Source organism: Pelobates fuscus, chromosome 11, assembly GCF_036172605.1.
Source record: "Pelobates fuscus isolate aPelFus1 chromosome 11, aPelFus1.pri, whole genome shotgun sequence".
Taxonomy (NCBI): Eukaryota; Metazoa; Chordata; class Amphibia; order Anura; family Pelobatidae; genus Pelobates; species Pelobates fuscus.
Window position 1 is genome coordinate 124,346,592 of NC_086327.1, and position 22,599 is coordinate 124,369,190.

General features: G+C 41.9%; 1 protein-coding gene across 4 annotated transcripts in view; it reads left to right on the forward strand.

Moving 5' to 3' along the window:
* The first annotated feature begins 3,098 nt into the window (after positions 1–3,098).
* The window catches only part of CADM1 (cell adhesion molecule 1), a 230,744-nt gene continuing 211,243 nt past the window's right edge, over positions 3,099–22,599 (forward strand). For all 4 annotated transcript variants that reach the window (XM_063436372.1, XM_063436373.1, XM_063436375.1 and 1 more), the window contains exon 1: positions 3,099–3,226. In XM_063436372.1, coding sequence (XP_063292442.1) covers positions 3,151–3,226 — 76 coding nt within the window. In that variant the 5' untranslated portion in view covers positions 3,099–3,150. The remainder of the gene's footprint in view (positions 3,227–22,599) is intronic.

Genomic DNA, 22,599 nt, shown 5'->3' on the forward strand with positions numbered 1-22,599 from the left:
AAGGGGGGACGCATCCCCCCCAGCAAATCATGCGGGGGGGACAGGTTATAGGGAAATCCCCCCCAGCTCTGCCGGCCCCCCTCATGCTGCAGCCGCCCGAGCGCTCTGTAGAGAGCCTGAGACGGCTGCAGCTTTGCCCGGGCTGGTGCGTCCATGAGGGCGCACCGCCCGGGCGCAGCATGAGGAGAGGGTCTGACAGGAGGTAAGCGCTCAGCGCTCCCTCCTGTCACACCCTCACTGTAGCGTGGCCGAGCCCTGTATGGTCCGTGGGTACAGGGAGCATCTGTCTCCTGTACCCGGCCGGACTAACAGGAAGTGCACAATTCAGGGAGGGAGGGAGGGGTAGAGGGGGAGATGGAGGGAGGGGGAGAGGGAGGGAGGGGGAGAAAGAGTGACAAGGGAGGGAGGGGGAGAAAGAGTGACAAGGGAGGGAGGGGGAGAAATAGAGTGACACAGGAGGGAGGGAGGGGGAGAAAGAGAGTGACAAGGGAGGGAGTGAGGGAGGGGGAGAAAGAGAGTGACAAGGGAGGGAGGGGGAGAAAGAGTGACAAGGGAGGGAGAAAGAGAGTGACAAGGGAGGGAGGGGGAGAAAGAAAGTGACAAGGGAGGGAGGGGGAGAAAGAGAGTGACAAGGGAGGGAGGGAGGGAGGGAGGGAGGGAGGGGGAGAAAGAAAGTGACAAGGGAGGGAGAGGGAGAAAGAAAGTGACAAGTGAGGGAGAGAGATTGACATCCATCACACACACACACACACAATCACGCAACCCTTACACACACAGAAACACACAATGCATTCCTTACACACACTCAATGCACCCCTTACAGACGCACACACTGCATCCCGTACATACACAGAAACACACCTTGCAGCCCTTACACATACAAACACAGATTCACACAATGCATTCCTTACACACATATCAGGACATCCCCTACACACTCCACCCCCTGTGAACAAACTCATTGGTGGAACATAAAGGTGGACCCTGGGACCCAGACCTTGAGCTGTGTAAAGGGCCCCCCAAAAATGGAGCTGCTTCCCGTTCTCCCAGAACATTGATTTTTGTGACCACAGTTACAAACAGCCTCCAGAGAGCCTGTTCTACACCAGACCAGTGGAGCCAGACTGCAGCTAGAGCCCATCATCATCCTCATCTGGTTGTAAGTAGGCAATCTAGTATATTATTCGTGGCACTAATCTCTAATTTACCTCACATTAAAGAAGGGGGAGAGGGGTAGGTAGAAAAATAATTGGAAGGGTTTGGGGGGCTACTAATATGGATGGGAGGAGGGGGGAGGTATAAAAATTATTGGAAGGGGTTAGGGGAGTACTAATATGCATGGGAGGGGTTAGGGGGGTACTAATATGCATGGAAGGGGTTAGGGGGTACTAATATGCATGGAAGGGGTTAGGGGGCTACTAATATGCATGGAAGGGGTAGGGGGTTAATATGCGTGGAAGGGGTAGGTGGGGTTCTTTTGTGCATGGAAGGGGTAGGGGTGGTTCTAATATTCATGGGAAGGGTAGGGTGGTTCTAATCAGGAGGATCCCGGCACTGTATCCGGGTAAGTAAAACCCCTTCCCTGTAGTGACCCTTTAATGTTATTATTTAATCATTTATATAGCGACTGCAAATTCCGTGGCGCTGTACAATGGGATAAACAACTCCTAGTTTACGGAATAAGAATATACCCGGCGAGTAAAAATGCTATCCCCCCCAGATTTTTGGGGGTTCCTACACCCATGATTTCACCCTGTTCTCCCTGCCCCTTTAATAATATTATTTCACCCTGTTCTCCCTGCCCCTATAATAATACTACTTCACCCTGTTCTCCCTGCCCCTTTAATATTATTTCACCCTGTTCCCCCTGCCCCTATAATAATAGTACTTCACTATGTTCTCCCTGCCCCTTTAATAATAGTACTTCACTATGTTCTCCCTGCCCCTTTAATAATATTATTTCACCCTGTTCCTCCTGCCCCTATAATAATAGTACTTCACTATGTTCTCCCTGCCCCTTTAATATTATTTTTCCTGTTCTCACTGCCACATATTAAATAATATTGTCACCCTGCTATCCCTGCTCCCTATGACATATTATTTCACACCCTGCATCTTATTACATGATATTATTTCCCCCTGCATCTTATTACATGATGTTATTTTACCCTGTTCCCCCTGCATCTTATTACATATTATTTCACCCTGTTCCCCCTGCATTGTATTACATGATATTATTTCACCCTGTTTCCCCTTAATCTTATTACATGATATTATTTCACCCTGTTCCCCCTGCCTTGTATTACATGATATTATTTCACCCTGTTCCCCCTTAATCTTATTACATGATATTATTTCACCCTGTTCCCCCTGCATCTTATTACATGATATTATTTCACCCTGTTCCCCCTTAATCTTATTACATGATATTATTTCACCCTGTTCCCCCTGCATCTTATTACATGATATTATTTCACCCTGTTTCCCCTTAATCTTATTACATGATATTATTTCACCCTGTTCCCCCTGCTATTACACGATATTATTTCATCCTGTTCCCCCTTAATCTTATTACATGATATTATTTCACCCTGTTCCCCCTGCATCTTATTACATGATATTATTTCACCCTGTTCCCCCTGCATCTTATTACATGATATTATTTCACCCTGTTCCCCCTTAATCTTATTACATGATATTATTTCACCCTGTTCCCCCTTAATCTTATTACATGATATTATTTCACCCTGTTCCCCCTGCATCTTATTACATGATATTATTTCACCCTGTTCCCCCTGCATCTTATTACATGATATTATTTCACCCTGTTCCCCCTGCATCTTATTACATGATATTATTTCACTCTGACCCCCCTGTATCTTATTACATGATATTATTTCGCTCTGATCCTTTACTTCCTGGTTTCCCTGTCTTCCCATGTCTCCCCCCTCTTCCCTGTTGCTACTTTGTATCCAGCACGTGGTTCCAGCAGTTCAAGGAGCATTGCTGACGTCACAGACCCGCCCCCTTGGTGACGTTGGGAGGTGGGCGTGCCAGGCGGCGGCGGCCGGCCCCCTCTGCATGTTTTAGCATACGATTAGCATGTGATTAAGTGCCAGCAGAAGCTGCAGAGTGAAGCAGGTGCCGAACATGGCGAGTCAGCCTGGATTCGTTCTCCGCCTCCTCCTCCTGATCAGCGGCTTCCGAGCAGGACTGCTCCAGCAAGGTACCCGGGGATCCAGGGGGAGAGAGAGAGGAGGATCCAGGGGGAGTCAGGCAGTTATAACATTGAGAGGGGATCCAGGGAGAGAAAGTGGAGACCCTGGGAAAGAGGGGGACACAGGGAGAGTGTGATATGGAGGGATTCATGGGAGATGGGGGGGACCCAGGGAGAGTGTGATATGGGGGGGACCCAGGGAGAGTGTGATATGGGGGGGGACCCAGGGAGAGTGTGATATGGGGGGGGACCCAGGGAGAGTGTGATATGGGGGGGGACCCAGGGAGAGTGTGATATGGGGGGGGACCCAGGGAGAGTGTGATCTGGGGGATCCATGGGAGAAAGGGGGACTCAGGGAGAGAGAAAAAGGGGGGGACCCAGGGAGAGAGAAAAAGGGGGGACTCAGGGAGAGAGAAAAAGGGGGGACCCAGGGAGAGAGAGAAAAGGGGATCTGTGAGAAAGGGGGGACCTAGGGAGAGAGAGAGAGTGAGAGAAGGGGATCCATGAGATAGGGGGGACCCAGGGAGAAAGAAGGGGATCCTTGAGAGAGATCCAGGGAGACAGGCAGTTACAGCACAGAGACAGGGATCCAAAGAGTGAGACAGGGAGATTCATAGAAAAAGGCAGTTATAGCTGAGACAGGGAGAGAGGCAGTTATAGCAGGGAAAGAGGGGGATACAGAGAGAGAGAGGGAGATCCATGGTAAGGGGGGATCCATAGAGAGGGAGATCAACTGTAAGGGGGGGGTCTAGAGAGAGAGGAGGAGATCCTTGGAAAGGGGGATCAAGTGAGATTTGGGATCCAGGGAGAGGGGATCCAGAAAGGGGAAATAACAGGAAAGGAGGAATTTCTGAATGAAGGGGAAGAGGTGGGAGACTGCACAGGAGGGAATGGCAGTGAAAGGGGGATGAAAAGTGATCTGTAACAAGGGAAGGAGATTATCAGTGAGAGTGAGACACTGAGGGATAACAAGAGGTGATAACACAGTGAGAGGAATAGCAGGGAGACAGGAAATACAGTGTGTGATAAAAAGGAGAAGGGGTACGGTGTGGGATGAGAGGTGAGTGGGCACAGATTTAGAATAGAGGTGCATACAGTGGGATAAAAGATGAGGGGGTGTAGTAACTGGGGATAATGGGGTACAGTGTGCAGTAACGGGGGATAAGGGGGTACAGTATGAGATAAAGGGATAGCTATAAACAGTGTGGAATAATGCTGGAAAGGAATGACTGAAAAGGGGGGTTCATAGTGTTGGAGAAGGGGTACACAAAGGGTTATTCTCTGAACTGTAAAACGTTGAGAATTTAACATTATAGCACAAAACAGCTGGCTTGAAACAGTAGCTTAGTTGGTGAATGTTTGAAATTCTGAAATTTTGGTCCTAAAATTACCATTCTGCAAATGTCCCCTGTTGGTAAATACCCCTGAAAGTGTGCAATAACAGGAGAAAGTGCGATGCAGGGAATAGCAGCAGCCAGAGGGAGCATAACCTGAGAATAGATGGCAGGAGAAGAAACCTTCAGCAGCCTGCAGTACACACATAAAGCAGAGTGTGCGACACAGAGATTGAGAAACGCAGGGAGAAATGTGATGGAAAGGCGTTGGGGGTGATGGAGTCTGACGCAGGAATAAGTTTAGAGGGTACCACATAGCAAGGAGCAACATAAAGGCATGAATATGTGGACACTGGGAGAAAGAATCGGTGTGTGTGTTGCTCCTGGGCTGGCACGTTAAGGATATCTCTAGATGGGGGTGATATATTAAAAGGGGGGTGATAAGGGAAAGTGGGGGAATTGTTGCTACACTTTAAGACCGGTGCAGTGATGGCGCTGGAGTAACATAGCTGATGGAGTTATAGAACTAGGTGGTGGATGAGCTATACATATAATAAGGGTAAGAGAAACCAGCAGAAGAGGGGAGCATGTCGAATGTGTAGAGTATGCAGAGCAGGTAGTTTTTTGGGGTGAAGATGCCTAAGATGGGGTGTGCAGGTGTAAGGGTTAAAGTACTGCAGATTAGGGATTGGAGGGGGATAATGGCTTCCATAAAATATTGTCCTTCCGTTTATATAAATGGTGCATTCGAGTTAGTGATTTTTTTTGTATTTATTCTTTGGATCATGGTTCTTGGCGATTTATTTGTTGACACCCCTGGGAGTGGTGGAGAATAGGGAGACAGAGAGTAGGGGTTCTGGCTTGAAGAGTGATGCAGAAGGTGGTGTTTGGCTCAGGGATAGACAGCTCGAGCGAAATCTTAGGGAAAATGATGAAGCAGGGCTCAGATAAAGGTTGAAGGGGAAATGGGTAGCATCAATGAGAGAATGGGACATATTAAGGAAACAAGAGTGCAGAGAGTTGTTCATTTTTTTTTAAACTAGTAAGTTGGGGGTAAATATGTTCTGAAAAGTGAGAGTTGGGCAAAAACTAATTGTCAGAATTGTACATGGGATTAGGTGGGAGAGCTAATCTTGGAGACGTCGAATGAAAGTGTGTTATTTGTGATGAGATTTAGTCAAAGAGTTGGATGGCATTTTGGGGATGGGGGTCATGTCACCTGTAGGGTGGGGGGACGGGACTAGTGAGCGTCAAGGACTGAAAGAGGGTGAAGGGCCAAACAAGGACAGCCAGATAGACTTCACATGAAAGAGAGATGGAAGGATCAGGGAGATGAGAGGGGAAGAAGATGAAAGGACAAGAACAAAAGGGAAGGGGGAGGGTAAGAGGGGACAGGAGGGAGAGGAGTGGTAGAATAGGAGGGTCAGAGTGTGAAAAAGTGAGAAATCTTGAATTGTCTTTAACCCGTGCATTCTATTTGCCACTTGTTGCAGCTGAGTCCTGCTTGTAAAGATTTAATGTTTGAGCTGGTAGATCGTTCTGTATAGTTGTCTGGCTACTGACTGTGTACAATGAGTGGTGGGGGGTGGGTGGCTTGGCTCTGATCTTTATGTAAAGGATTAAGCTCTGGCACCCCTGTGCTATGGTAAACAAAAAGGAATGGTATTGTTGCATCCTCATCCCCACAGCTGCGTTGCATTCAGCAACCTCTGCTGTATTTACAGTTTATTTATTTCTGGTGGCTATTGGGTTAATTGCTACAAGAATATACTTCTCATCCCGTTACATGTTTATATAGACTCGAGCCGCATAGCGAATACTGCCTGGGCTAATTAGGATCCTAATGTAAATTTAATATAATTTTTTTTTTTTTTTTTTAAACACATCCTTCAGAAAGGCTCATGCATCCTGCTGCTGCCTCATTAACCATATAGTACATCACACAATGCAATATTGATATAAGTGTGTATGTATGTTAGTCCACCCATTGTACAGCGCTACGGAATTTGGCGCTATATAAATAATACAATAATAATAATAATATAGTGTATGATATAGAATGTCACATGAAATGTGTGTATATAATGTTGCAAAATTTTTCACTCCCTACCTAGGCCTCTTCTTTGTTTATTTTGATTAGCATACGGTTCAATCATGTGATATTAACCCCTTAAGGATACATGACGGAAATATATAAAAAAAAAATTGTGTGTGTGAAGAAACGAATGGCAGCGTTACCCTTGGATCAGATTGCTGCAGGGACTGCTATTTACTCCTATCACACAGATTGTTTGTTTGACTGTGAATATTCCCAAACTGTTGCTCGGACACTCCCCCAACCCCCTCCACCTCTTTCCCTGAGGGCACATAGTGTAAAAGACGACTGAATGGAGGTGGGGGGGAGGTAACAGGATGGGAGATTTAAAGCTCACTATTGTTCATTTACAATCCTTTAATTCCAGTCTGAGGGGATGTTTTTGTATGTAATTTTAGCTCATGTCTGAGATAAATCTCATCCCCTCCTGGCAAATGCCAGTTTTCTTTTGCTGTCGAATTGTGTTGTGTGCGAGTGTGTTTTTGTATCAAATTTACTGCAGATTCTAGTCAAGCTGCATTCAATGCCTGTCTGCTAATAACCACATAGCATCTTCATTCCATACTCTTGGCATATAATATTCAGCGTGTTGGGGAAGGCAATAGCAGAATAATTCTATGCTCCTGCTTGGTTTGGGGTGAGAAGTGGGGCTTGTTTTAAGATGGAGTCTATCTCATATTGGGTAGGATTTTGTCCAGAATGGCCCAAATCGTCACCATAGGAGTTTTCTTTGCCAATGAACAAGCCTTTCTGAGTCGTTCCTGTCCTTCTAGAGATTTACACTGCAACTGTTCTGGCACAGCTCCGAATCAAGAGGGCAGTGTTAGCATATACAGTACAAAAACACACGGAAATACTAGACTCCCATCCTCCATGCCCGTCATTCAGAAATGCTCTCTGTTTGACCCCCAACCCTTCGTGCCAAAGTGTTCCCCTGCATATCTCTTATAGTGGGGGTGTTATACTACTTACTCAAGATCTAATAATCACTACCAATGTGTCAATCATTATGATCTTCTGCCAAAGGAGCAATCCCATTAATAATAACCTCCTCAATGGGTTGATCAGAAACAATGCCACTATTTCCATCCATAAAAGGATGCAATAATTTGCAAGTTTACGGTTATTGTTAGTGAATATAGTATTTGAAGAAATGCTGTGCGCCACCCCCCCCCCCCATATAAAAAAAATTTAAAAAAATCTTTAGATGTTTTTAAAATTACAGTGTAAACCATTTGTTTGTATTTTACTTTGAGATATTCTTCTCCATAAGCCATCTTTGAGATTTTAGTTCATGCCACTTTGGAGGTGGATAAGACACAAGTGTTGGGTGGTAGAGGACTTGTTAAGAATGCGTATCGGAGGACAAATCACACTTGAGAGCGAGAACTAATTGAATGGTGTTTTGGTTTTGCAGTGACCATAACTTAGTTTAGTAAATATCGAGTTGACGTGTGAATCGTGAGTTCATGGAAGGAACTGCTTGGTTGTGAGGGATTGGGGGAAAATGTTGAGATAAAACATGAGCCTGTGTTGTGTATAAAGATGAATGATTGCGGAAGTGAGTGAGTCAAGTAACTTTGGTTCCCCAGTGAAGGATATTACCATTGCAAAATTCAAATGATGGAAGACACCCTGGGTTTTAACCAGATGAGTCGTTGGATAACATTGGGGTGGTTTAGTGAAGCATACAGTAAAAAACAAATCATGGCAACAGACAAACAAATAAGCGTGCTGTGTGTGCCCATGTATTTTTGAATGTGTAAATTAAAGTCCTTCAATTGACCGTGGAGTTCACGTGGACTAGCAGAGACATGGAGGAATACCTGTTGATTGAGCAAGTGGAAAATGAAAAGTGGAGTAGAGGCAGTAAGTCTTTTCGTTGAATGGCATGGTCACAGAGAAGTTGTGTGATGCCAGTTGATTGGGCAAATGGAAGAATTCAAAGCCAACCTTTGTACAAATAAAAAAAAAAAAAAACTTTTATGAGAGGCAGATATGATACTCATTTCTAATAAACAAAAAGTCTGAATGAACAAATTCTTTACTACGGGTCAGTGGAACCTTTTTGTTTTGTAGTTGGATAAAATATAAAACAGAACTTGTTACAATGAAGGATGACGAGTCCACTGATGTCAGCATAATGCTTCTCATTATCCTTTGCTGTTTTTGAAGATGTGACACTTGGTTTTGTATGTTGGACGACCAATGGCAGCCTACTAATTGTACCTGTGCAAGCCTGTCACAGTTTCACACATAGCACCCTGTGAACATAAATCTGTTTATGCACTTGTGCACAGTCAGGGGAAATGTCACTATCCTGTGCCAATTTTTATAGATATCTATACACAATTCTGTCCATTCTTTTCTTAATAAGAGTGTTGATAGGCAGTTTTCCAAGCTCAGTGAGTTGTTTTTCTTGGAGATATGACAATCTTATTTTCTATGCTTATCTAAAACTGTCACTGCAATTGGTCTAACCCTTTCATGCTCGAAACCTTTGCCCCAGTGGATACTATTATGAGTTTTTTCTACAAGTGAAAGGAACCTATTGGAAATATTTTAAATATAAATGAAAATTTGCAGCCTTGAACATTCAACCCCAAAATTAGGGATGTGTTGGTCACCCCAAAAAATAGGTTTTATTAATTGTAAAAATACAGCAGTGAGAGTATAAATCACTGTTTGTTGTTGTTGTTGTTGTTCTTGGTGTCAATGTCTCTTGAATTTTTTTTGTTTTTTTTACGCAGGTTACCTTTTGTGGGCACTTTTGATGGTATCAGGACATCACTCACGTTTTGCTTCTTAGATGTCTGTTATTGTTGTAGGAAACAGTTGGTATTGGGTTTACTGCAGAGAAAATTTAACAATAAGGCAACCCTAGGTGGCCAACTTGGACCTACTGGTTAGACAAGACCCCAATAACAACAAATCAACAAATTAGTTTGACCCTGTAAACCATCCCTATGTGAAGAATGACATATGGGCCCCCTAATCCTTCTTTGGTCCAATGTTTTATATCAATGTTCATCATTGTTTGTGCTTGTTCCAATATGGGTTATACACAATCTGTGATGTCAAAAGTACAGACTCTGTATCATATGCGAAGGGTGGTTTAACTTTAGAATTAGAACATGTTTATTTTTAGTATTCAGTGACAAGTGATAGTTGGCTGAAAAAAGGCAGTGATGCACTTTGATATAGGAGAGAATGGCTACCTTAATGGCTGGTGGATAAAATATGACTTACCTTAGCTTTATTTTATTATCCTTTTATTGGGGCACTATAGTGTTCGGAACAAAAGTATATTCCTGACACTATAGTTCTAAAACCACCGTTTTAGCTTTTTCAAGTGCAGTGCAGAGCTTCTTGTGCCCTGCCCCGATCTGTCTCCTTGGCTGACATCATCAGATTTGATGATTTCAGCCAATCCAATTCTTTCCCATAGGAAAGCATTGGGAGCCTATTGCGCACGCACTGCAAAACGCTATGCTGCGCCAATCAGCATGTCCTCATTGAGATTAATTGATTTAATTGTTTAGTAATATTTACTAAACAACGTTATGGTCTCTGCAAAACCAAACACCATTCAAATGAATATCATTAAAAGCCTGCAGGAACAGGCTATACGAACCAAAACATTAAGCTATAGTTGTTCTGGTGCCTATAGTGCCCCTTTAACTTGAAAACTCAACAGGTCATACATGACATCATGATTCAATGAAGTCATATCCACCATTATGTGAAATATAAAGCTTTATATTTAGTCGTGCGTTGGCTGTTTATCTTCTGCTGTATGTGACCTAAAAGGGAATTTGTGTGGTCCCCCAGTCTTCCTGGAAACAATTATATGCTTTAGTAAGTAGCCTGATTGTTTTAACATGGTTTGGCCTACAAACAAACCTGTCAAATCTTATTTATTTATAAAATATTTTACCAGGATGGATACATTGAGATTTCTCGTTTTTAATCTTGACCAGCATGGTATATATTTTATAGACTAATAATTCACTGATTTTCAAGAGATTTTGATTCCCCACACCCCCTATTTAGGGCTGTTTTTAGAGATTTGCTTATTTTATCAAGTAACCTGTGAAGTAGTGCTCAAGAGGTCTTGTTTACAGGGTGATGGATGTCTCCATCTTGCAACACTGTTGATCTTCTTTTTTTTTTTTTTTTTACTGCAAGTGTAATTTATTTAATGGTTTTAGTTTGACATGGGAATCCATAGGGCCCAGATGAGTTGTTTGCCCCACAAAGGGTTACATTGACTTATAATGGGGTCCCCAAGTGTATCATAGGGGATTGCTATTTTGGGGTATATATGGGAGGAAACAAGGAAGTCTTTGAGGGAGCTCTTGGTGGACACATTAGTGGGGGTTGTTGGAGGGGGAGGAGGAGGGGTGCAGTAGCTGCCTTTTCTGCACAAAACAATGCAGCTATTCATGACTCTCTGTTGTACACACAGTGCAGGAATTGGGTCTTTTGGAACATGGTGGGGGACGGTTCCCCCCCATCACTAATTAATGCTCTATCCTGTATGGTGCAAGTGACATTTACTTGGTGATGACGATCTACTTAACCCTCTACAGTCTAAATATTTGCAGCTGTTTGTAATTTCAAAAGTGGGCAGCATCTCCGAATCAAGGCGTGATGTTGTTTTTGTTCTCATACAAGAAAAGGTATAGTGGGACGGAAGATGCCGTATGAGTGGGTTGAAATTCTGGAACAAGTCGTTCTGTAAGGAGAACGGATTTCAGCTTTATGTTGAGGGATGATCTATAGGAGTACGTTCTGACGTTTTCACTCAGAAATATTGATGCTCGTATTCAGTGTAGCTGGTGCGGCTCACTTGTTAGTACTTGCGTCTCAGCAGGAATTAAGATTTAAGGAGGTAACCATATCTTGTGTTGAAAATGCAGTATCTATCATCCTTCCTTTTTTTTTTTTTTTTTTCCTCTCTTAGAATAACGGAATGAAATGGTTAAAGAGATAGAAAGGGTAGAAGATGCTTCATTGCTTTAAATTATTTCCTTTTTTTTTTTTTTAAACTCTGTCCTGATGATATTTCACGCCTCATTTGTCATTTCGAATTGCCAATAAAAAGAACGCCATTTCTTTTTGTAACATGCTAAATCAGGCAGCCCGCAAATAAAAATAACTCTGCATGCGCCCAGTGCTCTGCCAAGATGCAAGTTAGATCTTGGGATGATTGCATGCCTGCTGCGACCACACACACACACACACTGGAACATTACATAGACAGGCAATAAGACATTGTGTGTGTGTGTGTGTGTGTGTGTATATGTGTGTGTGTGTGTGTATATATATATTCTATCTATCCCCTGTATAGTGTATGTTACCCCTTATAACCCTGAGTCTGTGTAGGCATTCGGTAATATAGAGATGCCCCTTTTTATTTTTTATTGTACATTTCATTTTATGTCCAATATCAAGTCCTTCTGGATTGTGAAAGCAATGCACTCCAACCTTGCAGTGTGTGGGGAATGATGGCTGTGTGTAAGCAGGTCTGTACTACAATCTGTGCAATGTCAGAAAATGTGTGCAAGGGGGCAGATCGCGATTATTGCTACTGGCGTAGTGCTCGATGTGTGCCCAGTGTCATGTTATTGAGCAGTGTTTCATTTGGCTGTCATAGAAGTCTGAGGAGTGCCATCGTTGGGTGGCAGACAAAGATAACGCATTGTGTTTTCATACAGTGTAATTTAAGTAGATCAGAAGAGCACTTGGTGAGTTTTCGTTTTCTCCCAGGAGTACAAAGACGACAGTGTTTCTGTCCTAAGACCATTTCAAAGTCCAAAGCTGTGAATGGTTGGCTTTTTGTGCTGTTGATGGCTAAAGACCTCACCTTTTCACTGCTTATTGGGACCTTATGGCCAGGCGTAATAAAGTATAAAATTGCAGTGAAAAGGTAAATTCTTCATTCCATGTAGGATCTCAAACAGACAGTGTATCATCATGTCTTAGAACCATGCGATTTAGGAACTATATATTTTGTACTTCTGGTTGGCAAAGTAAAAGTAAGTAAAGAACTTTGCTTTTCTGTGCAACAGTGTACATCTGTAGTATGCTCATTTACTTTGTACAGTGTGTGTAATATAAAATATATAAACACACGTTTTATGTAGCATTATTGTACATGAACTTGGTTAGTCAAGGATTTCGTAGTTGTGGGTGTGTATATATGTATGTGTGTGTGTGTATATATATATATATATATATATATATATCTATCTATCCATATATATATCTATATCTCTCATTGGTCACTGCGTGGGTTATTTTAACAACCGTTCCTTGCGGTTTGTGAAATTAATGAGATGTCTGTGGCCTGATGCCCACGTCATCGTGCCACTTGTCAGACAAAGAAAGCAACATGTGGCTGCCATTCAAGGAAGACTGATTTCTTGTGCTTGTTAACGAACATTCACCTTGATGTGAAAACTCAAGAAACTGGGTTCAGTAATTGAGCTTTGTCAAGATCACAGTGTCTTGTTACTGGGGTGGCTGTGTGTTGTATATATTCATTTATTTGATACCACGTTTTGGAATCAAAAGAAATCTAGAGCATCATCTTGTACAAATCAAATACAATGAATCAAATATTATTCTTATTCTTCATCCAATGATCCATAATTAGATTTTTTTTTAATTTTTTTTTTTTGTATCTATACAAAATATAATATCTTTTCTGTATTGCTGCATATGCATGTTTCTGGAGAGAAGGTGAGAGGTTTCCCAGCTGTGAATGCAGGTTTCCTGCGGGCTCGTTAACTCTGGAGCAGATACAGTCAGACTTGAAGCTGCTCCAATCTGTGTTTTTTCTATAAATACCCCACTGATCGAAGGATAGGTTCTCCGTAGGGCACAATGTGTACAGATGGCAAGAATGCTGCATGTTTTCTTGAAGAGAAAGAATGCCAGAAATGAGTGTGATATGCTGCGCATGCTCAGGAGGGGACGGGGGGGCGGTGTGATGTCAATAGGACCTGTTGGGATTTTATGCACTAACCAACAAATTGCTAAATTTAGGAAAATGTGAGCTTTGGAAAAATTGTCAGACTCTGCTATTGTCACAGCGTTTTTAGCTACCGTACATGGCTTAAATTTTTACCTCAATATTATTTAGTGTCAGTAGGTTTACCCCTATATTATGTTATGTAGCATTGATTATCTGCTGATCGTGACCTTGGATCCTGCCATACCTCAAGTTTTCCATTTCTCTCTTTCTGTATATGTCAAAAACGTCTTCAAATAAACATCATGTTTACATTTTTTTTTTCCTTAAAGGGACACTATAGTCACCCAGACCACTTCAGCTCAATGAAGTGGTCTGAATGCCAGGTCCCTCAGGTTTTAACCCTTACGTTTGGGATTAATCCAGCCTCTAGTGGCTGTCTTCTGGACAGCCACTAGAGGTGCATCTGCGACACTGGAGGCACATTTTGCACATTGAGAAATGCTTTCCTATGGACACTTTGAATTAGTGCGCGGCAATGTGCATTCGGCTCCGCTGACGTCGGACGGGGGAGGAGAGGTCACCAGTGCCGAGGGAGCCCAGCGCTGGATTAAGGTAAGTAGCTGAAGGGGTTTTACCCCTTCAGAGCCACGGGAGGGGGACCATGAGGGTGGGGGCATCCTCAGGGCACTATAGTGTCAGGAAAACCGCTTTGTTTTCCTGACACTATAGTGATCATTTAATGCAGTTACCCATGTTGTACAGCGTTGATCATATCACTTTGGTGTATGTAGAGCTAAAACGAACTGTGCAGTTAAAAGGACATTCCAGACACCTAAAATACTTTAGCTTGTTGTAGTGCTTTGTGTGAAGAGTGTTGCTCAGAGCACCTGCCTTGCAAAGACTTCTCATTGAGCTGCATTGGGAATTCTGTGATTGGACAGCCACAGAAAGTCTGGGCGGGGTTAGAAGGGGAGGGCTTGCAAAGGCTACAGATAAGAGATCTGCATATTTTAGGTGGTTACTGGGATGTATTATTGTTCGGAGCTTTTGTAAGTAGCAGGACCCTAGCGAGGTCAATAGGACAATGCTGGACATTAGGGCATTTTATAGAAAAATCAGTAGATTTATTTCTCCAACCACTGCTCTTGTATGTGCTCCATTAATGATTGGTCTCAATTAGGTCCTGTGAGTGCTCCGCTTATTTTTCTATTTGTGTTTCTTTTTCCTTTTAATAGTCTAATTATCTGTGCGTGGATGTTAACCTTTTAATGTCTGAAACAAAATGTTAGTTGTTGGTGAGAGTCAGAGGCTGAAGTTTTGTTTTTCCCATTCCAAAATCCCTTCTTGAGGTTTAAGCCTTGTCTGACCGGTGTATCTGTGGGAATCCGGTCTGCTGACTGTGTGTAGTTGTGTAAGCTATGCTCTCACAGCGAAAAATTTTGTTGTCCTTGCTTTTGTTTTAGGTTCCAGAAATAATTGTGTGTATGTGTGTGTGTTCTAGGCATTGTTCTGCTCATTGCCACAGATTAATTTTTCTCGACCCTTGTAAATTAATAGAATGTGTGCTTCTGAGGTGGCTACTATCATTTGGAAACTGTTTTCTTCCTGTTGTTATATGGAACTGCTAGGGTCACCACATCGCCAGTAAAAAAAAAAAAAAAAAAAAAATACTTCTGTTGTACAGGTTAGATGTTAGCTGAGTTTTCCATCCCATTACATTCCCAAACAGTGTGTATAATTTATGCATTTATTTATTTTTTATGTAAGGTGTCTAACAAAATTGGTGCATTCTTTTTCTTTCAGTTTCCAGTTCATTGGTCTTTACTGTTTACAGCTTAGCCTGGACCCTTAAAGGGACAATCCATTTAAAAATACAAAGTATATAAAAATTAATGTTTACTATGTATACCCTAAGTCAGGGCTTGACAAATTTGTTTGGAATCTAGGAGCCAGCTAAACTAGTTAGGAGCCAGTCATTTTCAACGAGAAAATGCAATTCTTAAAGGGACATTATATAGTCATCAGAACCACTACAGCTTCATGTAGTTGTTCTGGTGTCTATAGCCTGCAGGCATTTTTAGTGTAAACACTACCTTTTCTGTAAAAAAGCAGAATTTACATTGCAGTTTAGTACCACCTCTAGTAACAGTCACTCAGACGGTCACTAGAGAGTCCTGGGTCATGGAGGTGCTGAATGTTCCTCGTAGAGATTCATTAATTTAATGCATCTCTATGAGGAGATGCGGATTGGTACATTTGCTGCGCATGCACAAAATCCTCCCAATGTTTTCCTAAGGGAAAGCATTGGCTTAGCTGAGATCATAAAGAATGATAATCTCAGCTATGGGGAAACTGGCATGGTGTGAGAAAATGGGGGGGGGGGGGGGGGGGGAAAGGGTGAGTAAAAATGATTGGAGGGGGCAGGTACCTAAACGCGTGCTCACATACACACTCATGCTGACAACAGGCTTGCACGCACAAACTCTTGACAGACACAAACACACTCTTGACAGAGGTGTGTGCGCGCGCGCGCGCACACACACTTGACAGACTCGCTTGCACACACAGTCTCTTGACAGGCTCACACACACTGTTACACTGACAACAGGCTTGCACACACACACACACACATACATACAGACACTGAAAGGCTCACACACAGACACTCTGACAGGCTCTCTCTCACACACACACACACACACACACACACTCTGACAGGCTCTCTCTCACACACACGCACATTTTTGTTTTAATTGAATCTCACTCAGCCTCCCTACCTTTGGGAGAAATGCTGCCTCAGGGCGGCCGCCCGCCTCCATGCTCGCGTGGGCGGCCGCATCCCAGGCGCCAGGATGCAATTTTTTTTTTAGTCGCCATGGCGACCTGGCACCTGGGATTTGTTGAGCCCTGTCCTAGGTGAAAACTTACATATATTTGATTATGCATTTTTTCATTATGGTAAGTCTAAAAATAGCTTGCAAAACCTGCAGATCACTTGTCTGCAGCCTTTCCTGCCAAGGCTTTCTTTGGCTGTGCATTCACAGACTCCCCAATGCTTCTCAATGAGAAGTCTTTGCAAGGCATCTTGAGTCTGGCTCCAGTGAGCTAACCAATCCAGAAAGTAGCAAGACCAAATGTTGGCTTGAAAGCCAGGGGGGTTTGAAAGCCATTTTGATTTATAAGTGTCACTTGCTGGTGTAATCTGCACTTTTTGCAAAATGAAAAAAGAGGACACACTCTTCACACACCAAGTTGTTAAGCAGTGCCCCTTTTAATGTCAATGTACGGATTATGCCATTGATTATTTTGAATAATTTAGAAAGTCTATGCATTATTGCATCAAGCAGGACAATGATACAATGGACTTTATTTACCAAACGCTGACATTTCAGGCCCTGTTTATAGCTGAGTTGGAGTGTATTCTAATTCTGCTATTTCAGCCTGAAGTTTTTATTTAAGTAGTTTAGTGGATAAACCCCTTGAACACTTGAATTGAGATGTATTGTTCATATACAGAGACTTTGCAGCATTTGGGACAGGGATAGTGGGAAAAGTATTCTTGAATAGGCCTGCATTATCACCGTGTTAAAAGTTCTGATGTACAACATCTTATCTACTTATTGATTCGAATTATTTGTTTGAATAATTTGTGCAGGTCTAATTGGTGCACGACCCAAAGCTTTACCGACAAGAATGTTTTCCTGAAAATGTGCACTTTTGATCTTGTGCTATTTCATGCAGTAGTACTAATTGATGTATGTAGTACTATTTATCTGTAATTTATGTAAATGTCCGAAAGTGTGTTTTTTTGTGATGAAAACTTCATAACTGTCCAGAACAATTGTGCACAATTTCACCATAAAATGAAAATTAATTAGTTTGCTTGCTAGGAGGGGGAAGGAAGAGGGGGAAAGGGGGTCAGTGAGAAGCTGAACTATATGACCCTAATAAAAAATAGGCAATTTAGAGAGGTCAAAGTTTAACAATAGTGAGCTGTTTGCTTGTCAAGATGAAGGTTATTGATACAGTTATTTCTGTTCTAAAAATGTTCTAGTAACAATAAATATTCATAGAATGTTACTGTGATGTGGAGGTTTCTTGATGGGCTGTGAGGTATCTGTTTTTATTTTTTTGTCATGCATTTTTTTTTATAACACATATATATATATATATATATATAATATATAATGTGTGCGTGTGTGTGTATATGATGAGCTGTAATAGTTATTTTAAAATAAGATTGCATTATTATAGTTTCCATGTGTGTCATTGTAATGCCAAGCGTATAACATATTGATTACTTGCATAGTCTTTGGTTGCTTATATGATGCTTCCACCTAAAGACTATTTAAAGATGGCTGCCCCCATAAAGCACGGTTCAGCTAGGAGATGCACTGAAATACACTATTTTCTTATTATGTATATTATTATTATTCTTATGTACCTTATAATTCACACTATGGCTATCAAATATGTCATCTCTTAATTTAAATAATACATTCAGAGTTTTACTTGTGATATACCTTATAGTGAATATATATTTATATATATTTCTGCTGAATCACATCCTGATCTACCCCTTTTCATACAGTTTTTGTTTCCAAAGATTCACTGAGGTCTCTGCAGTCAGGCATTGTCATTTGGATGGCGAATGGACATCTGTGTTGTCCTGTATTTACAATTCTGCTGGCCTCTTCTGATAATTTAATGATGATTATTATTTGATATGTGTATTTACCAACTGTTCGTGTTTTCTCTCTTCTACTAATGGCATAATTGCAGGTCTAGATGTATTAATCAGTAATTGACTACTTTTTTAAGCAAACAATACTGTGTGCAAACAAAGTATTTATGCAAGGCATCTGCCGTAAAAAGGTGTAATTTCTCTGCCTCCGAATTAATATTTGTTAAAGGCTTTTGTGGCTTAATGTTCGTCCTTTTATTTATTTCTCCAAATAGCAAGGAGCCTGAGCTCCGAGATTTCGCTATTATGCACAAACTCCCATTCCATTTCTTTTAAACGTGTGTGTGTGTGTGTGTGTGTGTGTGTGTGTGTGTGTGCGCGCGTGTGTGTGTGTGTGCGCGTGCGCGCGCGTGTGTGTGTGTGTGCGCGTGTGTGTGTGTGCGCGTGTGTGTGTGTGTGTGCGCAGTGTATATGGGTAATTAAAATTGTAGTCCCTGCTATGTTTGCATTGCCTTGTTGTCAATGTTTGTGTTGTAAGTAAGGTCCTTACTTGGAATAACCCACAGAGGTAGATTCCTTTTTAATTAAAGAAATCTTTGCTCTAAAATAATTTATTTTATTAACCTTGTCGTGTTAATCAAATTGAACCTTTTGAGACCATGTTGAGATCTTCCAGCAGTTGAAATAATAATTCGGCCAGTGGGTGCTTTCTGTAGTTGAACAGATGTTGTGAGCCTATAGCTTGATATTTTATAGTTATTGATGAGTTTTTTTTTCTTTTTTAAACTATAATTTCTGAACATTCTACGTACTTAAAGGGACACTCCAGGCACTTCTGCCCATTGGAGTGGTCTGGGTGCCAATTCCCACTACCCTTAACCCTGCAACTGTAATTATTGCAGTTTTCATAAACTGCAATAATTACCTTGCAGGGCTAACTCATCCTCTAGTGGCTGTCTACTAGGCAGCCACTAGAGGGCACTTCCTGGTGCATAGCACAGGTTTTCTGTGCTATAGCGTCGCTGAACGTCCTCACGCTGTGTGAGGACCTCCAGCGTAGCTAAAATCCTCATCGGAAAGCATTGAAAAGCATTTTTAATGCTTTCCTATGGAGAGGTCTAATGCGCGTGCGCGGCATTGCCGCGCATGCGCATTAGGTCTCCCCAGCTGGCGGGCGTGATCAGTCTCCGCCGCCGGCTGACATGAGGAAGGGGAGGAGCGGCGTACCAAGAAGTTTTCACCCCTTCAGCAACCGGGGATGGGAGGTGGGAGGAAGAGGAGACCTGCAGTGCAAGGAAAATTGATTGTTTTCCTGGCACTGGAGAGTCCCTTTAAAGGGACTCTATGGTCACCAGAACCACTACAGCTTAATGCAGTTATTGTAGTATCTATAATCTGTCCCTGCAGGCTCGGCAATGTAAACACTCCTTTCCCTGACGGCATAGAAATGCTTCCTCTGTCAGTTTCATTGAGCGTTTTCAAGGCTCTGACTGCATGGAGACACCGAACATTCCCCATAGACATGCACTGGATTGGCTGAGATCGTCAAGATCTACGATCTCAGCCATGGAAGCGGAGCCTGCCATTGCCAGACCAGTGCGGCGATGGGGGAAAAAAGGTAAATTCCATAATGGTAAACTCCATAATGAGGGTGGCCGGTGACCTAAGCAGGTTACTTTTTTATGAGTATTGTGAAAAAAAAGAAATACGATATACAAGAAGTATACCTTGACTTGCATTATCTACTTTCCACCATAGCGCTGGACATACCATGTAGTGACGTTTCCACCCTGTTAAATCTAGGCTTCACTTTTAATGTTCTTCCAATGGCCTATCGACCGCTGTTTCCAGACTAGCGGGTTGTAATACTTGCACACATGTTTAAAGGTTGTACATGGGGCATCTCGTTTTGCCTATTTAAAAAAAAAAAAAAAAAAATTAGTGGAACCAATGTTCTATTGGACCTGTAATTCTATCCGTTCCATAGATTGTGCAAATCTGGACTACTTGGAACCCTGATCATGGGAAGCAAGTATCCGCTGCTGTTCTGCAGTGAAGCCACTGACAAACCAGGGACCAGCTTAATGTCATGCTAATCCCGTTACGGTGAAAAAGGCAATTCAGACTCTGTTTCATACTGGAAGTAGTAAATGTCAAATGTTAGAGGTAATTTCCTTTTCAAACGAGAAGGCAGAAGATGAGCAAACCAGTCTTTAATGTGTGTGTGTATAAAATATTCTATTTCTATTGTCTTTCAGTCCATTATTTATATCATCACTTATCTTTCAGTATTTGTGTTTTTTTTTTTCTATTCTATACATTACTCATAACTGTTAGTCTGTTTATGTTCTTTGCACAGCTGAAATCTCTTGTGTCTAGAAATGATGCCGAAGGAAGAATTAAACAAGTGGCCATTTGCTGTTTTTCTCAGAGCCTTTCAGTCTGCGCGCTAGCCTCTCCGATGAGACATAAATATTCTTTCTAATGTAATTTACAGCTCTTGTGAGGGGTTCTGTGAACTATCTCTCTGTTTACACAACAATGTTATTACAGTATATTTCTTTGCAATGATATTACTAATTGACTATAGTTGGAAAATGCAAAAGGCAAACCTGGTTATTGGCTAATAAATAAGCATAAACACAGTGTATCAATCAACAACCAAAACAACTTAACTAGAGACATTTTAAATAAAATAAAAAAATTAACTTAACCTACCACCCAGAGATTATTAACAGGTGTTTATGACTTTTCATAAGGATTCATGAGATTAATATACATCTCTGCCTGGAAATGCATTTTGCTATGTCTTTCTATTGCTTACTCAAATCCACCACAATGCAAAAAATACAAATCTCTCATTTAATATTTTGTAAAAGGTACGGGGTAACCTTGACCCATTGTGTTCCTGATTACATCTCTCTCAGGGGTCTGTTCACTAAATGCTAAATTTTGCTCTAGCAAATTCATTTTTAGTCTTTTTCTCTACGGTTTGTCCGATAAAACTGTCATTTTATTCATCAAATTCAAACAATGTTATTTTCACATGCTTTGGATTGCTGCAGTGAAATTCATTTGAAAATTGCTCCGAGTTTTTAACCACATGGCAGCTGATTTTTTTGCTATAAGAAAAAATACATTGCTACGGTAGAAGGGGCAGAGGGGAGTTTATGGTTGGTATATCATAACATAAAGTGGGGGATGGTGGAGTAGCATTGGAGAAGACAGGTTATCGGTACAATTCAGTTACTTTAGTTTGTAACAGCTGGACATCATTCGGCTTTCTCCCTTGAGTTCTGCTTGGGAATTGTAGAATATTGACCGTGATGAGCTCAGGGGTTGTGGCCTGTTGTTGGCCTTTCTCCTTGTAAAGCTAGTTGTGGTTTTAGTATGTCTTCTCCTTAGGAAGGTAGTGGTATGTCATCTACTTATGAAGATACGAGGTGCTTGTTGTTGGTCAACTCCTTGTGAAGGTAGCAGTGGTTGTGGTCTGGTGTCTCCTTGTGAAGGTGACAGTGGTTGTGGTCTCGTATCTTTGTGAAGGTTGCAATGGTTGTGGTCCATTGTCTCCTTGTGAAGGTAGCAGTGGTTGAGTAGTTTTAATCAGTTATATCCTTGTCAAGATAGCTTTGGTCTGTTGTCTCATCGTTAAGTAGTCCATAGAATCCCAGCAACATTTTGAGTAACAGAAAGCATTCAGATGTTACCTGCCATAGGACCTCATGGAATGTCTCCAATGCGGTTTGAAAGAATCTGAATGGTGTGATGCTGTTAATGAATAATCTCATGGACACCTAATTGCGTATATGCCAGGTCCCTTTTGTCTCTGCTCAGTTTGCTAGCTGAACATATTCCTGTAAACTTTCCCTATTTCATCAGTATTTTTCGTAGTCTAAAGCCGCTCCATTTGATCTAAGCATTAACGTCAGAACGATTCTACCCGTCTCTGATAACAGGAACACACAGGCTGCTCCCTCTGTTTCCGCTAATTTATTCGCTTTCTCCCATGGAGAGATTTAGTGGGGTTTATATCTCTCCAAATGCCAAGAGGAGAAGTAAAACCCATTGTATCTGATCATAAACCTGCTTTTCTTTGGTATTAGTGCTATTGGGAAAGGCTTTTTTTGTTCTTATGAGTCGTGAGGCTATTTCAATTACATGGCTATCAACGGCTGCCGCAGCCTTGATTAACCCTGGGCTTGCCGATCACTCAGCATGCCGAAACTGCAGTCTGGTTTAGCGGGTGCACACTGTGCTCTTTATCTCAGTGCCAGTGGTTTATATTGT